General features: G+C 55.8%; 1 protein-coding gene across 7 annotated transcripts in view; it reads left to right on the forward strand.

Annotated features, from left to right (window-relative positions):
- MPRIP (myosin phosphatase Rho interacting protein) overlaps positions 1 to 16,472 on the forward strand; it is an 88,107-nt gene that overhangs the window by 20,217 nt on the left and 51,418 nt on the right. For all 7 annotated transcript variants that reach the window (XM_082314363.1, XM_082314362.1, XM_082314361.1 and 4 more), the window contains exon 4: positions 16,030 to 16,181. In XM_082314363.1, the coding sequence (XP_082170489.1) occupies positions 16,030 to 16,181 (152 nt within the window). The remainder of the gene's footprint in view (positions 1 to 16,029; positions 16,182 to 16,472) is intronic.

A 16,472-nucleotide genomic window follows, 5' to 3' on the forward strand; every position in this document is an offset into this window, starting at 1 on the left:
CCCCCTCCTCCGTGGGAGCACCGGGCTTTACAGACCCCCGTTCCCCCATCCCCGGCCTTTTCCCCCACGGATGCAATTTTGCTGGTGCCTCTGTTCACCAGATCTTCAAGACTTTCAGTTTCTGTTTAGCATAAAAAGCTTTTGGCTTGAATCGAAGCGTGTTTCAAATTTAAAGCAAGCTGAAAGAGAAAGGGCTGGAGGGGAGCAGCTGTGTGAGGCTCGGACAGCAGCAGGGACCCCCACCCCAGATTTTATCCAGGGCATGGGTCTGACTTGGTCTTGCAGCAGGAGGACTTTTCTTCCCAGCTCTTCCAGTTTTCGGTTCAACCCCAGCTGAGGGGGGTAGCAACCCCTTGCACAGCCACATCCTGCAACGGTCCAGAGGTGGTTTGTCACCTCAGCAAATGCTGGTGATAGTGCCCTGCCAGTCCCACCAGTTTATGCAATGGCGGGGAAATGGCTCCATGCAGGAGCTCCTGGATTCATGGTCGTGGTGTGGATGGGAAATCATGCAGGATGTGAGCTGGCTGGGATGGGAGTGGTGGGCAGCAGAGACGGGAAAATAACCCGTTTGGTGGGGAGCAGGGTGGAAGATAATCTGTGGGGAGGTTTCACCTGGGATGTTTAGTGCATATCTCAAAGATGATGTAGTAGAAATAAGGAAGTGTTGGGAATAATTAGGGTGCAGTGATCCTTTCTCCTCCAGGAGAGCTGGGCAGGAGAGGGACACCTGAAGTCAGGGGGCAAGGGAGAAGGAACAAAGCACATCCTTGTGATTGCTCTACAGGAGATGTAGAGACAGCACAAGTGCTGGTGGTTCCCAACAGAGCTCAGAGATCTTTGATGGATTTCTTGTGTTTAATTTTCAATACTGCTTTTGAGGAAGAAAATCCATGAACCTATGGGGAGCCCTGTGAACCCGTTCCCCAGGACCAAGCAGTCTTGAAGGGGTTGGGAGGACATGCAGATGTTCTTTCATAGTCTTTCTAGTATTAATGTCTTGCTTGATGCTGATCCCGTGTCATTTTGTTTACTGAAGTTGGGTGCAAGGATCCCATAACCGTGGCTTCAGGGGGGTTCATGTCTTTCCTTTTCTCTCTGCTCCAGGTGTCCAGCTCCAGTTGCTGCTGGAAGTGGGTCCTGTTTTCAAGACACCTGTGGGCACCTCCACAAACTGTTCTCTACCCTCTTCTATTTTACCCGTTCTAGTTTGGTTTAGTGTATTGTTTTGGGAAATAAAACTGCTGAGCTGAAGAAGGGCAGTTCGTGGGGGCTGAGAGAACAGGGAATGGGGAAAGGCTTCTCTAGGGGTGGCTCCAACACCAGCCCCGGCACCTGAGTCCGTGGCCAGGGACCATTGCTGGGGCCCCAAAAGTGCCTGGGTTTCCTGTGAGCTTAGGTGGATCAAGCTGGCTGTTTCTGTTCACAACTTCCTGCACGTGGATGGAGGACGCTGATGTCTACGTCCAAGCCGAGAAGGGCGTTCGGTGCCTGCAGGACCCACTCGGGAGAGGCCCTGGTGTGAAGCAGTCCATGGTGGGAGGTTTGGGAGTTAACAGAAGGCGAGAGGATGAAAGCGGAGTTGGGAGAGCTGGATACAGCCAGCGACCTCCTAATGAACGAGCAGCTTTGATGACCTGGCCCAGGTGCTTCCTTCCTGGAAACAACACAGCCCCTATTGTCTTCTGCAGGGCGAGCTGCAAAGCTGGAATTGCTCTTACACTGAGCAACAAGAACAGGTTCAAGTGGCTCTGTCCTTTCTGCTTTTTCCCTACTCCTCTGTCTCTTGAGACCTAGCAAAGACGTTTGTGTAGAAGACGTGTGCAACAGCAGTGAGGGCAATGAGCTGGATTTTAAATTGCATTTATCTAGTTTATGGGAGGCAGAGTGATACAGGTGCTTGCAGCAGGTGGAGTTTCTTCTTCATGACTTCTGGAAACCTGGGCTCTGTACCTGTGGCCTCTGGCCTGGCTGCAGGCTCTCGGTGAAAGAAAAATCGTGATCTGCTGTAAAACGTTAATGCAGAAATCAAACCCGTCTCTAACAGCATTTAGCAGCGAAGATGTCAGAGCTGGTAGTGAAATGACACAGCTAATTGCTGAGTGCACGATTACCCTCACGCGAGCCCTTTGGGCCCTGGCTGGCGTTCCCACCCTCCGCCTCGTGTGGTGGCCTCAGACCTGCCTTTCCTCCGCGTCCCACCGCGCCGTAAATGTCTAACAAAACACAGCAGTCCAGCAACAGCCCCGAATACCGCAGTGGTGAGTGACAGATGGTAGCACTGGTATTTACTACGGGCAGTTGCTCCAGTTGCTTTTTTCCTTTTTTTTTTTTTTTTTTTTCCATTTTTTTCTGGTGGAGCAGTTGAAATGAAGGCAGTGGGAGCTCTGCTGTAGTCTCCACAGGCAGCTGAGGAAGGGGCTGCAGTGGTGGGTGCCTTCGATGGGTGCCTGATCCCAGCTCTCTGCAAGCCGGGCCAGCGCTGGGCTCCCAAGCATCCCCCGGTCCCTGGGTGGCTGTATCCGTCTGCAGAGACATGAACGACCAACCCACCCAAGGAACCAACAAAACCACAATTTTTTTGCCCCACTGTTGCTTGGTGCCAGGGAGAGGGTATAAAATGAGCTGCCTGCAGCACGGCCCCGTACCTGCCAGCTGCACCACGTGGCGGTGGGGATGGGGTTGGTTTTAATTCTTTCCAGCCCTGTTGCAGGCCACTGGTTGAGGTTGGCGAGGACCACCAGTGGGCTGTGGGCTGCGGGTTGGTTAGCACTGGGCAATAGCACCCCTTTTCCCATTGCGTAAAGGAATCCCTAGAAGAAGCGGCGTCCCGCTGGCTGGCACGTCCCTGTTCCCACTGAGGGTCCCATCTCTGCCAGGTGGCATGGGGTATCCTCGCCTTGCCTGGTGGGATTCGGTGCTGCAAAACCCTCGGTGACAGCTTGGAGAGGATGTGAAATGAAGAAGGCACCAAAGCTGCTCCAAAAATCAAAGCGCGTTCCCCCTTTTTTCCCCGGCAGAGATTCTGTATTCATTGATTGTTGACATAACATATGTGGGTTGGAGAAAGGCAGCGGCGGCTTCTGGCAGGGGAGGAAGGGGCGGGGGGGGCCGGGGGGGCTCTGCAAGCCGAGATGCTGATTACCAGGGGCAGCAAATAGCTTGCAGCTGCCTCCGCTCAACACGCTCTTTGTGGTGCTTGCAGCCACTCTTTGGACGCAGCTATTTTTAATTTCCCCAAGCGCGCGCACAAAGCAAAGAGGGTGGGCGATGCCGCCGGCGTCCCCCCTTCCTGCCCCCCGCTCCCACCCGCTTCCCGGCCAGCCCTGCGCTTCCCAGCTTCCTCCTGGCCTCTGGGGAATGGGGGGAGCTGCACCACCCCGTTTTTTTTGGGTCTGCCTTGGGAGCCGGCCACGGCTTCCCCCCGCCCCGCATCAATGTGTGCGGGGAGCTGGGAAAATGCAGAAATAAATAAATACGCAATTAGGCAGGCGTCCAGCCATGGAGGGAGGGGGGGTGCTGCAAAAAGAGGCTCCGGCCAAATTTTGGAATGCCTGAGAAAGTGGCTGGAGCTGTGGGCGAGTGCGGGGTTGTGGGCTTCCCACCGCCTCTCTCCTCCCGGCGGAGAAGGGGTGGCTGCAGCCCCCGAGGAGGAGGAGGAGGAGGAAGGAGGGTGGCATCTCCCAGCCTTGCTCTCGGGGCGGGGTTTCCCCCCCATCGGCATCTCACAGAGTCCAGGACAAGGCATGTTTGTGTTGGAGGTGTGATGAGAGCGGGGGGTCTCAGCCAGCCCTCAGCATGCTCTTGCCACAGCTCAAGAGCAAACTTTTCGCCAGTGTTTTTGGGGCCAAAAGCCGAGGTGTGCACTCTGCTCAAGCAGCAACACGGTTCGGGGTTAATAAATTACTTATTTGCAGTCCTTGTTTCTCTGTTACGGGAAGCATTAGTGAATATTATATTTCTGGTTTATCCCAGACATGCATTATTCATCAGGTTTGGAGTCTGTAAAAGGGACATTGTCAGGTTAAAACTTGCATGGAGACAAGCTGAGGTCTTCAGTGAGGTTTTGTAAATGGCTTTTCTCAGGGTTACTGAATGCAGGGTTTTCGCAGAAGTCTTCCACCTTTTGTCCATGCTGTTTTGAGCCATTTCTGGTGAAAAATGAGAATTCCCAGGCAGCTTTTATCATTGGTCTTGCTCATTGAGTTATCATGGGCTGCAAGATACATAAAGTAGGAAAAAAATGCCAGCAAAATACTGCTTCTCCCTCATGCCGGACCACGTAAGAGCTTTTAATAAGCTTTTGCTAATAGGTATTTTGTAAGACCTTTTTATTTTGTCCTGTCCCTTCAAAGCTGCGGAAGAGACTCTTCCCTGCAGTCACTGTAGGCAACAAGACAGAACAGCCAGTCAGTCTTGCTGAAAGTTAAAATTACCATAGGTAAATCATGTGCACAGCAACTTAATGTTACCCTTCACCTCCTTCCCGCAGGATCCAGGAGCTGATTTGTCTGTGTATATTAACATGGCTTGCACCCTGCCACCCGCCGCAGGCAGCATGGCTCCTCTGCGACCTCTTCTGCTCTTAAGGGAGAGCAGGTCCCTGGGGCAGAGGTGCTGCGTGTGGGGCTTGGGCTGCTCCGGCGGCCAGGGAGAGCTGGGGAAGGCTCCCATCTACCAGGGAGGGTTTTTTCCCTCACATTTTCCTGGCGCGCACCTCAGGGCCACACCACGTCGCCGCTGCCATTGCACCCCTCGCTGTGGGGATGCGATCCTGGGGGTCCCTGCTCTTGCACGCCCCGTGCTGCGGGTGCTGTGGCTCCAGGTGCCGTAGCTCTCCATGATTTTATGGCCAAACAGTGCCCTGGGGACCTGCAGCATGGCCGTGGGCTGCTCTCTTGCTGCAGCCCATGGTTCTCACCACTCTCCTCTCGGTCCCCATACAATGATGCTTGCAGTGTTTCCTTTGCTGTGGGTGACAGGGTCCGTGGGGAGAGGAGGCGGAGGGGACAGGAGCACAGGTTGGTTTTAGACATGTCCTCGCAGCACCCTGAGCTTGCACGGGATTTCCACCCGTTGTGATGCTGCAGCTGGGGAGAAGGGGTGGGTTTTTGGAGCCCGCCTAGCCTTGGCCCTTTCCTCCCCATTTCATCAGCCCTGCTGCAACCACATTGATAAAGTCACAGCAGATCACCAGGGTGCTGGGGAGCTACTGGGATATAATTAGGGTTTTCGTTTGCTTTTCTGGCTGCTTTCCCATTAGGGGAGGGACAGCAAGGATTATGGATGGAGCAGATGTGCGGAGGAAGGGGATGTTTGGCTTGCATGGGCAGTTAATGCCATGCACAGGCCAATGCTGGGGGGTGAAGTCTGTCGTCCCAGGCATGGGGGATGGAGAAACCTCCTTGGACTCATCCCCCTCAGGTGCACCAGCTCCAGATTGCTCCTCTCCGCTGGGGCCGAATGGCTGCTCCCAAAGGAGAGGTTGCGGGGAGTGCTCCCAGGAGCAGCTCACGGCCATGAACTCTCTCCTCTCCCTGAACTCCTCTGCAAGTGCAGGAGCCAGATGGGAGCAGCAGGTTTAGGGAGTAAACGCTGCTCCTCTGGGACACGGGGACAGCTCTGACAGCCTGGTGTGTTATTCCCAGCCTTTGTCCCTGGCTGTGGCAGGCGCTCAAAGCGCTTTTCCCCCAGGTGCTGCTTGCCTTTGAACCTGGTGGTGCCTGCCCGGCCAGGATGGCTCTTTGCTGTCTGCATTGGTGAATCCACCACACCTTGCATGTGGCAGCAAAGCCCAACTCGAGTTGTTGCCAGGCGGTCTCCTTGCCCCGCCACAGCCGTGTGCACCTGTTGGGAGCTTTTCTCCTTGGAACTGCCTTTCTTGGCCAAAAAGCCTCCCATTTTGTGCCATTTGATGGGATGGCCATGGTCAAAGGTTGGAAAATGCTCTCCGGCTACCGCCTTGGCTTTTGGGAAGGTCTGCAGAGTCCAAGCTTGTCTGGAAGCTGCTGGGAGCAATGCAGAGCAGAGCAGGTATGGGGTTTTCTATAGGGGGGGGTGCAGGATGTGGCTGCTGCTTTGTTGGCCAACCCAATCCAACCCAACCCAGCTTCTTCTGGTTGGGTTGGCCCTTGCACATCCAGCTGCAGACCCCCAAGCACCCTGGGAGCCTGGCTGTGTGGTATTCCCAGCCCAGCAGGACGCTCTGCAAAGCTCGTAAGAGCAGCGCTGGGGAGTAATGAGATTTCCAGGCTAATTTGGCCAGATTCAAGAACTTCCACTGAAGCGTCTGCGCCTGTGGGAGTTGCCCGAGCCTCCAGTGGATCTGGTGCTGCGGATCCCTGGGGCTGTCCTCACCTCGTTTGCAGTCATTGAGTGCTGGTGCAAGATTCTGTATTGACAGTCCTCCGGGGTGAAGGTGGGGGCTTGGGGAAAACCCCACCATGGCGGCAGTGCCGTAGTGCATGGCTCCCACAGGAGATATGCAGCATGGGACATAACTGGCGTCTGCTTTGCTGCAGTCAGACCGGAGCCTGGTATTTCCCTGCAGAAGGGAGAGCCGGTGGGTGCAGGGTGACCTGTGTACACGCCATGGGGTCGGAATAGTGTTGACCAGAAATAAATTGCCTTTACCCACTGTAAAGCAAAATCTGCTGAACAAATTTTCAGTTCAGCTGAGCCCAAAAGAAGCCCAACTGGGGAGAAACAGCAGCCGTGGCCCTGCGGTATAGCATTGGGTCAGCTGGTTGGATGGAGTTGGCTTGAGTGGGTCTAACCCTATGTCTTGTGAGAGTGTTCAGCAGAGCTTTGGTGAGAGGCTTCTGCTGACTTTGTCTATTGCGAGGTGGTGCTTTCCTTCTTTTATTTTTGTGTTTTAGTGAAAAAATGAAAATTTCTAGTTCATACGGAACTGAAAGTTTTTTCTTTTCTTTTCTTTTTCTTTTCTTTTCTTTTCTCTTCTCTTCTTTTCTTTTCTTTTTTCTTTTCTTTTCTTTTCTTTTCTTTTCTTTTCTTTTCTTTTCTTTTCTTTTCTTTTCTTTTCTTTTCTTTTCTTTTCTTTTCTTTTCTTTTCTTTTCTTCTTTTTTCTTTTCTTTTCTTTTCTTTTCTTTTCTTTTCTTTTCTTTTCTTTTCTTTTCTTTTCTTTTCTTTTCTTTTCTTTTCTTTTTCTTTTTCTTTTTCTGAGACACCAGGAAATGTCTTGCCATTTTATTTACTCTTTTATTGTAAGAAGCACTTGGCATTTTTCATCTTGCTCTGTGTGCAGTTCACAGTGCTTCCTGAGCCGGCGTAATGCAGGGCCTTAAATTATCCAGAGCTCAAGACAACGGCTGTCGGAGGTGGCTTTGCACGGCTGTGACGGTGCTGATGGCTCTGTCTGTTGCTGTGTGTTTGCTCTGATTCCTCTGCTTGGGTGCGTTTGCAGGAGAGGTTGTGGGATGGCTGGAGACCAGGGGACCCATCCCTCCTTCCCCTCTAGGCTGGAGGGGAGATGGATTCACTATGGGAGGTACAGGGCTTTGATTGATTTAATTTGCTGCTTTCCTTGGATGGCTCTTACCTTGGCCATTCCCATCCTTGATGGTTAAGAGGAGACAGAAACAGCAGCTCCTTCCACAGCCCTTTCTCTCCTCCCAGATTTCTAGTCTGGATCTTTCCAAGTCTCTCCACACGGTCTGATTTTGGGTGCCACATGCAATGGAGTGACCTTGTATGTCTTAGCCAATGCCCGGTTTCTGTGCACTCTGCAGCACACCTCCATGCTGCAAGGGTGGTGGCACCTCGGGTGGCACTTGGCCGCGGTGGGAGTTGCCTCTAGGTCAGAGCAGTGCTGAACAGAAGACCTTGGGAGTCTCTCCAGCAGCACTTGGTGCTGTAAATAACGTGGAAACCCACATCAGCTGCAGTTATTTTCCCACTTTGCAGGAAGACTGACTCCAAAACTGAGCAGCGAGGGATCTTTGCCCTGAGTTCATTTCCTAAGGTTTTTCCCAGGGTGCCAAGCCCTTTTCACTTAAATGGCTTTCACACCTTTTCGTAGCTGCCGTAAGGATCCTGAGCAAGGGCATTGCGTCTCTCGCCAGTTTTTCTACCCACCTCTAGGCTCAAAAGCATAAGGTCTCCGGAGAGTCAGTGCCTCAGCCCTCGTGTGCCTGGTTAGCGGAGCCATCCTGGGCTGTTGGGCAGAGCCTGCCCTTGTTCGGCCTCAGCTCTCCAGCACAGCCGATGCCCAGGAGGATGCTCGAGCTGTTTCCCTCGCCCCCATGAAACAGAAATCCAGGTCCAGCTGTGGTTGAATAGGGCTTGGGTGGCTGACCAACATGGATGGAGATCATCTTGCCTCGATCCAAGATTTCCACCTCCTAAGCTGTCTCCAAAATTGGCATCACCTTGTCTATGACCATCTCTGTGTGCAGGTGACCTTGCGAGTCCTGTTACGGGGACGTGGTTTCTGATGTTTTGGTGAAGCCCTTTGCTCCTGGGGAGGCATGTGTGAGCTGGCGTGCACGAAGGTGGTGGTGAGCACCTGCACGTGTGTGCCTGGCAGCGCGCGGTGCAGGGACCACCTGGGACTTGTCTCCTACACTGAGGAGGCGGAGAATAAAGTTGACAAGGCCAATTTGGAACAGTGCAATTTAAAATTCAAATATCAAGATGTAAATGAAGCCTGCCTTTCCTTCCCACCCCCAAATGACTGTGTTTCCCTCTCCAGGCAACTTGCCTGCCATGGTCCCTGCACCAAGCTCCGGTCCCTTGCCGTGTGTACCGTCCCAGTGTGTGGTCTTGCTGGGCTTTTGCTGTCGGGCTGATTACTATGACAGCTCGCTTGAACGCTGCAGATATTTGCTTCCCCTTTGGCTGGGTGGCTGTTGTGCCTGTGCGTCAGGCAGCAAGGAAGATGCCACGCTGGCAGCTGCGAGCAGATGGGGTCAGATCCGCTATCGTGTATTCCTCCCACCCCCATCCTAGGAGGGGAGGAGGACATTTTGCATTTTAAATGCATTTAAATCCTGGAGAGCAAAAGGGAAGAATAGCTCTTGGGTTTGCAGGGCTGCGAGATGGTGCCTTCAGTGTGGCGGGGCCAATAAGTGCCCGTGCCATACTGTGGTTTTGCTTTGGTCCCCAGAGAGCCAGGATATGGGTTGAGCGGCTGCTTCAAGCTCTTTGTGCAATGTTGGGCTTTTGCTTTGGTCCCCAAAGAGCCAGAATGGTAGCTCAGAGCAGCCCCTTGACCCCGATCCTGGTGGGACCTTGCTGTTGTTCCCGTCATCGTGCCGATGTTCTCTACATCTTCTGTCCTTCCTCTCCAGCAGCACTGGATATGGAGTGTGTGTGTGCATGGGTGCAACCTCCCCCAAAGGACTCCCTGGCTTTGGGGATGCTGCCGAGGACCCAGAGGGTCAGACCCCAGCGCCGAGGGAGGTTGCAACTACTTGGTGATCACCACCGGGTTTGCTGACCCTCCTTGCCCGGTGCAGGCGGTTGTGTCAGGACAGGATACGGCCGTCCCCGTCACACGGAACCCTCGGGGGCCGTTCAGCAGGAAAGAGGTTAACAGGAAGGAGGCAGGCGAGGCGCTGGCTGCCAGCTCCCGACCCCGCTTTGGGGTGGGGAGCAGCTGGGAGCTTCAAGAGCAGCGTGAAAATGGCCATATAAGGCCAAGACGAGCTGGCTCCAGCCTCTCGTGCAGCCCTGGCTGGGCTCGCTCCGCTCCAGCGCACGCTCCCCAAATGGGCGCCTGTGGGGACGGGGCTGTGGATGGGATGCGTGGCCCCAAACTTGCTGCCTGGGCACCCCCGGGATGGGTGCTGCCCATGCCTTGCCGAGGTGGCACTGGGTGGGAGAGGAGCCCAAGGGTGCTCGCGGCCAGTTCACAGGCAGCTTGTGGCCAGCTCACGGCCTCGCTCAGTGTTTAGACTTGCTGTCTGTGGATGTAAACACCGACTCTGCTTAAAAGCGGCCCCTGGCTGAACTCTCCTGCCCAGCCCCTGCACTTCGCCCCCTCCCCAAACTGCTCCCAGGGAGAAAATTCCTTCTCCCTGGCCAAAGTGAAGCTGATGTTGTTTTATCTCCTGGTAGAGGCTCGGGAAGGCTCTACAGGGGCCCGGCAGGCAGGGACAGGCGTGCTTGGGGCTTGCTAGCCCATCCTCCAAGCCCACCTCCCCAAGACAGTTCCTTGGGATGGGTGACCTGGGGCTGTGGGGAACTCCTCTGGCAAACTAAATTTCAGGAGCCGGCTGTTGGTGCCCGTGATGAACAAGCAGGGGCCAACAGTGAGGAAGCGTGTGATGGGGCTGGGGGAAGTGTTACAGCATTTATCCAACCGGGAGGGTGTTTCTGCATCGCTGGCTCCGTACTGGGGCAGGTGTCCTGTCCCCTCCTTGCGCTGGTGCAGGGTGGCTGCTGGCAGCACCGCGAGCCAGGTTTGCTGCCGGTGCAGAGCCACACCGGCATGTGTCAAGGCCGCATCTGCAGAACACGGCTTGTGCCTCCATCTGTGCAAGGGGGCGATGGCTTCTGGCTGTCTAGAGAGTCCGGGCAGCAGTGAGATTTGGGGGCATCTTCCCTTATTTCTTGCACAAGGGCACGAGGTGTGCATGCAGAGGTGCAGGGAGAGATGTGTTGCTTGATACCTCTGTTGCATTCTCTTGCCCACGGTAAAAACCTGCTTTTATATTACCTGGTGCATGGCCCAAGCAAGCCAGAGGTTTTTCCATGGCTTCACTGAGCGGTAGCTGCTGATACGGGAAGGCTGCAGGTGGGAAAGGTGTGCTCAGGTGGCCAAGAAAAGATACCTGCCTCCTGCTTGGATGGCACGGGGAGAGCAGAGAGCTGCCATGGGGACGGTGGGGATGGGGGAGTGCTCCTGCTTGCACGGAGGTGGGGGATGGAGGAGCACAACCTTGCGCTCCCCTTTGATGGGTGACTGCTCTGGTCCATCCTTTTGCAGAGCCCGCAGAGGTCATTTTCAAGAGCCTTTGTCTAATTTAATAAATCCAGGATGCTCAGCCTGTTAGATGATCTATAAGTGTAATAAAATCTGCCCGCCACAGAGCTCCGGTTGTGTTGTGGCTGTATCAATAGCCTCGTGCCTAGTGGCAGGAAGCCTAAAACGCTCATTAAAGCCCTGCTGCTGTGCCAGCCCTGCTCGCCTGGTGCCTGGGCAGCTTGGGGCACACCGTGGCTGCCCCGCCGGCACCGGCAGGCCAAGCACCCCAGCAGCAGTGCCTGGCTGAACCCGCCGTCAGAGCCAGCCCTGGTGCGTGCACAGTGCATCCCTAGCTTGGGTGCATCCCTCCTTAGGGAGGCCGTGCATAGCCTCCGAAAAGGGAGCTCTCTGTGACTTTTCAAGGAGTCGGTGCTTTCTTGCTGATGGCCTCCGGGTGGGAATGGTGGAGGCGACACTGGTGTGGGCTCCTTGTGCCGCGCTGGTGCCGGGAGCTGTCTGTCCAAGCTGCATTGCTGCCGTCGCCCAAGGCACGGTTGTCTCCATGTTGCTCTGATGTGCCTGTGGCGATGGGGCAGCAGAGTCTTGCTCGCTCCCACGCTGCAGCCCAGCCAAGATCCTGCTTGCATCCCGCCTTGAGCACCACAATCAGCCGAGCCTGGGCACCTGGGATGGGTGAAGCTTTTGGCAAACACGGCAGCTGCTTTTGCGTAGTACTCAAGAGTGCTGTGAATGAGCAGCACGCTCGTCAGCAGCCACCTTCATGAATATTTTAGCTTGGGGAATTAACATTTGTCAAGAAGCATTTATGGAGGCAGCGTGGATGTCTTCTGCAGGCGCCGCAGGCTCGCTGCTGCTCGGGGGTGGTGCTGGGAGCCAGGGCAGAGCCAGGGCAGAGCCAGCCGGAGCCCGAGCCCTTCCTGTGCAGTGTCGCGGCAGAGCGGGATGGCAGAGCCGCCATCTCCCCCCCAGGACTGCCGGGCCCCGGTGCCAAGGCAACCAGCTCGCCATGCAAGATAGACAAATGGTTATGGTTTTTTTTTCTAATTCCCCTCCTGGTTCTTGGCAGAAAGTAAAATGTCCCTTTTGTTTGGTTTCCTCCTCCCCCTGCCCCATTGCCTTTCTTTAAAGGTTGTGTTCCAGATTTCATCAACCCACGTTGTGTAATAGCCCTGGAGAATGGCGTGGGCATTGGCCGTGTCCCACCGAGGCCGTGGCAGAGCTGCTCCTCGGGAGCTTGACCGTGGGGTTACCTGCTCAGAAAACATCTTGCGTACAGTTGCTGAGCAAAGCTCTGTTGTATTTTGGATCGAGCTGCTACGATGCACACATGATAGAAATGATGGGGAAGGTTCTTGGAGAAAATTCGGAAATTTTTGAGTCTAAATAATCCTGTATTTCTACCTCAGCGCTGCAAAACCAAATGGAAATGAGGGACTCTTGCAAATAAACCCTGTTGACTTACAGCATCAGTCCCTGTGCCTGGGGGTTCATTGCTCACAGAGCATCCAGCACTGTGCATCCTCCTTCCGCAGCACCTGGGTCTCCCCACTGATGTCCCGCGTGGGATTTCTTCCTTCGGGCTTGTAAGAGGTCCTCATTCTTTCTTTCCCTCCTTTCCACTGTCCAAGGTGGGGGATGCTGCAGTTGCTGGGTATGAGGATGTGGAGAGCACAGTGTGACTCATGTCCTGGCACCCGGGAAGGGAGAGGAGGAGGAGAGCGTACTATAGGCTTTGTGTAGTGTGGAGGGGGACGTTGCAAGCACGTGTGTGTGTAAATATGGATCTGTCATACCAGAGGGAAACAGCAACGCGATTGTTTCTTGGCTCTGGTTCCTCTGCTGATACTGGCAGCGTGGAGAGCTGTAGTTGCTCATATGGCGCGGGTGCTGCCTTCCCCGCGCCAGCACATGGCAAGCGGTGGGGGGCTGCTCCGCTTGCCGGGCCGGAGGCGGCCAGTGGCACCGAGGAGAGCTGCTGCTTGTGATGGTGCCCGTTAATGGTGTCCTCTGCTGGTGCACCCTGCTGTGCTTCCACTCCTCCTCCCAGTTAAAAGACACACCCAGTCCAGTCACAGGGTAGCTGTGTGCTCCATCCCATTGACAGCAGCATGGGAAATGGCAAAGGCAGGGCCAGCGCCTGGGGACAGGGCTGTCCCTGAGGTGGGGACTGGCAGAAGCCAGCAGCTGGAGCCAGAGCTGAACCTGAGCGTCCACTCCTGCCTCACCTGGACGCGAAGCCTCCCCGTGGCCCCGGGGTCCGATGCTGGGTTTGACCTTGTATCAAAGCATCTGCTCTTCAAAGGGCTTGTTGAAGTCCCAGCCTTATTATTGTTTCACCGTCTCTGCCGTATAACATCTCCCTGCTTTTGCATTTATTTATTCCCTTCCAATTGCCGGAGCCATGGAGTCCTCACCTGGCCTGGGACCAGCCTGGGGACCAGCTCTGCTCGTCCTTCCCTGGCCCAGATCCCCAGCCCTGAGAAACCTCCCAGTGCAGAAACAGGTGCTCAGAGGGGGGGAAGGTGTCCGTGTGTCCTCATCCCCTGCTGCAGAGCCTCTCCAATCTCCCCCTCTCCCACACCACTGCCCCACAGCTTTGGCACGCAAGGGCTGTCCCTGTTCTCCTGGTTCCTTGGGGAGAGCAGCCTTGTGCCATCACCAGCTCCTCCACCGGGGATCCCCAGCCAGTTTTGAGGTGCTCCCAGGCTGCAGTGCTGCCTGAGCCCCGTCCTTTTCCTCGGTGGAGTTTGTGTGTGTGCGTTTCCACCTGGCACTATTTTCATTTTACTTTGCTTCAAAGTGCCTGTGCTGCCTCCAAGGAAGGAGATAAATGGTGTAAAGGAATTTACATCCCGAGTGAGCAAGGCTGCTGGTCAGGTTTCATCTGCTGCCGAGAGGTGTGGGAGTGCAGGGGGGCTGCCGTGGAGTGGAGGGTTCCCCTGGTGCCCGCCCTGTCCCCAGCTGCAGGTGCAAGGGGGGCAGTCCCAGCTTTGCCGTGGTGGACAGGGATCCATGCGTCAGGCTGTGCGAGATGCCAGTGTTCACCCTTGCAAGGAGGGGTGCATGGCAAAACCACTTCACAGGGCTGGCCCAGCGGTGTGGGGGCCCCAAACCGGCTCCTCCGCTCTGGGCGCACTTGGGTCAGGGCTGGGTGTGAGCAGCGGGGGAAGCCGCCCTGAACGCTGCTGTGGGGTTAAAGAGGGAGGAGAGCAGGCAGGTTTCGTAGGGAGCTGTCTCCTCCTCTCCTCCTGTGCCAGCTCCCTGCCAAATCCCTGCAGGGCCTCCCAAGGGAGTCGAGGGGTGCCTGTGGCAAGAGGGACTGAGTGACTCAGGGTCCCTATGAGGGACTGGGGCTCCCTCCTGGAGCCGCCCTCATCCCCTGTTTCACCCCATCCTGGTTGCGTTCCCTGGTGCAAAAATGCTCTGGGTGGGGAAAGGGGTCGGACCCAGACCTTACAGTCCTGGAGGCCTTGGCTGTGCTGAAGGCCAGCGAGACAAAAGCGTTTCTAAGACTCCACTTGGAGCAGGAGAAAGTTTTTCCGTTGGGTTTTTATAGCTCCCGGAAAGCGGGGTTTTATTTTTGTTGTCTGAGACAAAAAATCCTCTTAGGAGCTGACTACCCGCGGCGGTGCGGGGCGGGCGGCTGTGCATGCGCCGTGCTGGGGGTCTGGGCTTGGCTTTGCTTTCCCTCCCTCCCTCCATCCCATGGGGTCTGTGGATGCTGATGCTGGTTTCCACGAAGGAAAAGAGGAGGTTTTGGTGTCCCTGATGTACGAACGGTCCCGTTCGTGTGCCTGTGCTGGGCACTGATGCTGTAGCACCCGTGATGGCTCCATGCCACCCTGGGCTGTTGTAGGATGCTCCCGCCTGGGGACACAGCTGCAGGGAAAGCCCTTTTCCTGGGGAAGGGGGCTGTTTCCCACAGCCTGCAGATGGTAAACCGGGGGCCTCGTGAGGCTGATCTGAATTTCCTGGGGTCATAGGCTGCGGCCATCAAGCTCTCCGCAATCACCCCTTTTTTGCACAGCGCAGGCTGCTTTTGGAGGAGTTTTACTGGCAGGGGAGACAGTTTCCATGATAAAAACCTTAACAGTGTCTGCCAAAAATCCGTCTCCCTGTTGGCCCGGCCATCTGGAGGGCACAAGGAGGCTTTGGCGGGGTGAAGAGGTGGCCATGGGCTGCTTTGGGTGCTCCTTCAGTGCCATTGGCAGCTTGGAGGGGTCCCTCCGCCCAGTCGTTTATGCCCCAGGTGCAGATTCATGCTGGGATGCAGGGGGGACTCCAGTGTCACCGAGCCTGGTGGGGCACAGGCAGGCTGGGGATGGGGGAGATGGCATCGCTGCTTGCAGGGGGGAGGGCTGCAGGTGCCATGCACCAGGAGTGGGTGGCCGCACTGTAATCAGATGAACCAGCGCTGCTCCAGATGGACCTGTCAGCCCTTGTCAGTGCTGACACCCCTCTGGGTCCCTTCACGTCTCCTCAGGCCAGGGGGGCCACCGCCTGTCCCGTTACGCTGTGTTTGCTTGGAGCAAGGGGGCCAGGAGGTGATGCTGCATTTGCAAAGCCCGTCAGACAAACAAGGTCCCTTCCACGCTGCGGTCCCTCCCTGGCAAACTCCATGTTTTGTTAACTTTAATGGGAGAAACCTGGCACGTGTGTCTGTCTGTCTGTCTATAGTGCCTGAGCTGTCCTGCACTGAGGGCAGTGGGGCCTTGCTGCTTTGCCACCCACCGTCCCCAGGTGCCACCCCACCACCCCAGATGGTTTGCAGCTGCAAACCCAAAGCCATCCACTTGGTGCCTTGCCTTGGTGTCCCTGTGCTGCAGTGGGGCAGCCATCCTTCCCTGGGTGTCCGGCATAGGAGAAGCGTCTTGCTGGCAGAAGTAGACTGGGCTGGGCTGGACTGGGCTGGCAGGAGTTGAGCCTGTTGGTCTCTGTCCCCAGATGTACGGCACAGGGCTTTGTTGAGCATCTTGGTGTGTAGGATCCTGGTGTCCACCAGAAGAGGTTTTAGGGCTCAGCTCTGCATTCATTTGCTCTTCTCTGCTTAAACGTTATTCCTTTCTCCTTCCCCTTGCAGCCAACAACCCTCCCACAGGGCACCATCAACATGAACCAGTGCACAGATGTGGTGGATGGGGAGAGCCGGACAGGGCAGAAATTCTCCTTGTGCATCCTGACGCCAGAGAAGGAGCACTTCATCCGGGCTGAGAACAAGGAGATTATCAGCGGGTGAGTGCGAGTCTGAGGCTGAGCTGCCATGGGGCTCTTGCCTTAGCTGGGAGGAAGAGGAGGGTGGGTAGGACCTTGCCCAATGCCGAGTGCGGTGGCAGTGCGTACCCAGGCTGATCCCCAAGTGACAATCACAGCCTGCTGCAGGGACAGCCCTTGGGGTCGGGTGTAGCTGCTGCCTCGCAACCAGCTCCGGTCTTCTCTGCCTTTTTGGCAAGAATGGGGTTTCTTTCCCCTTCCCTGCTCCCCTGCCTGGTGGACCCCTGCCATTGCCTGGTGCTCTGCAGCAGA

Source organism: Platalea leucorodia (assembly GCF_965183815.1).
Source record: "Platalea leucorodia genome assembly, chromosome: 5".
In the NCBI taxonomy this organism is placed as follows: domain Eukaryota; kingdom Metazoa; phylum Chordata; class Aves; order Pelecaniformes; family Threskiornithidae; genus Platalea; species Platalea leucorodia.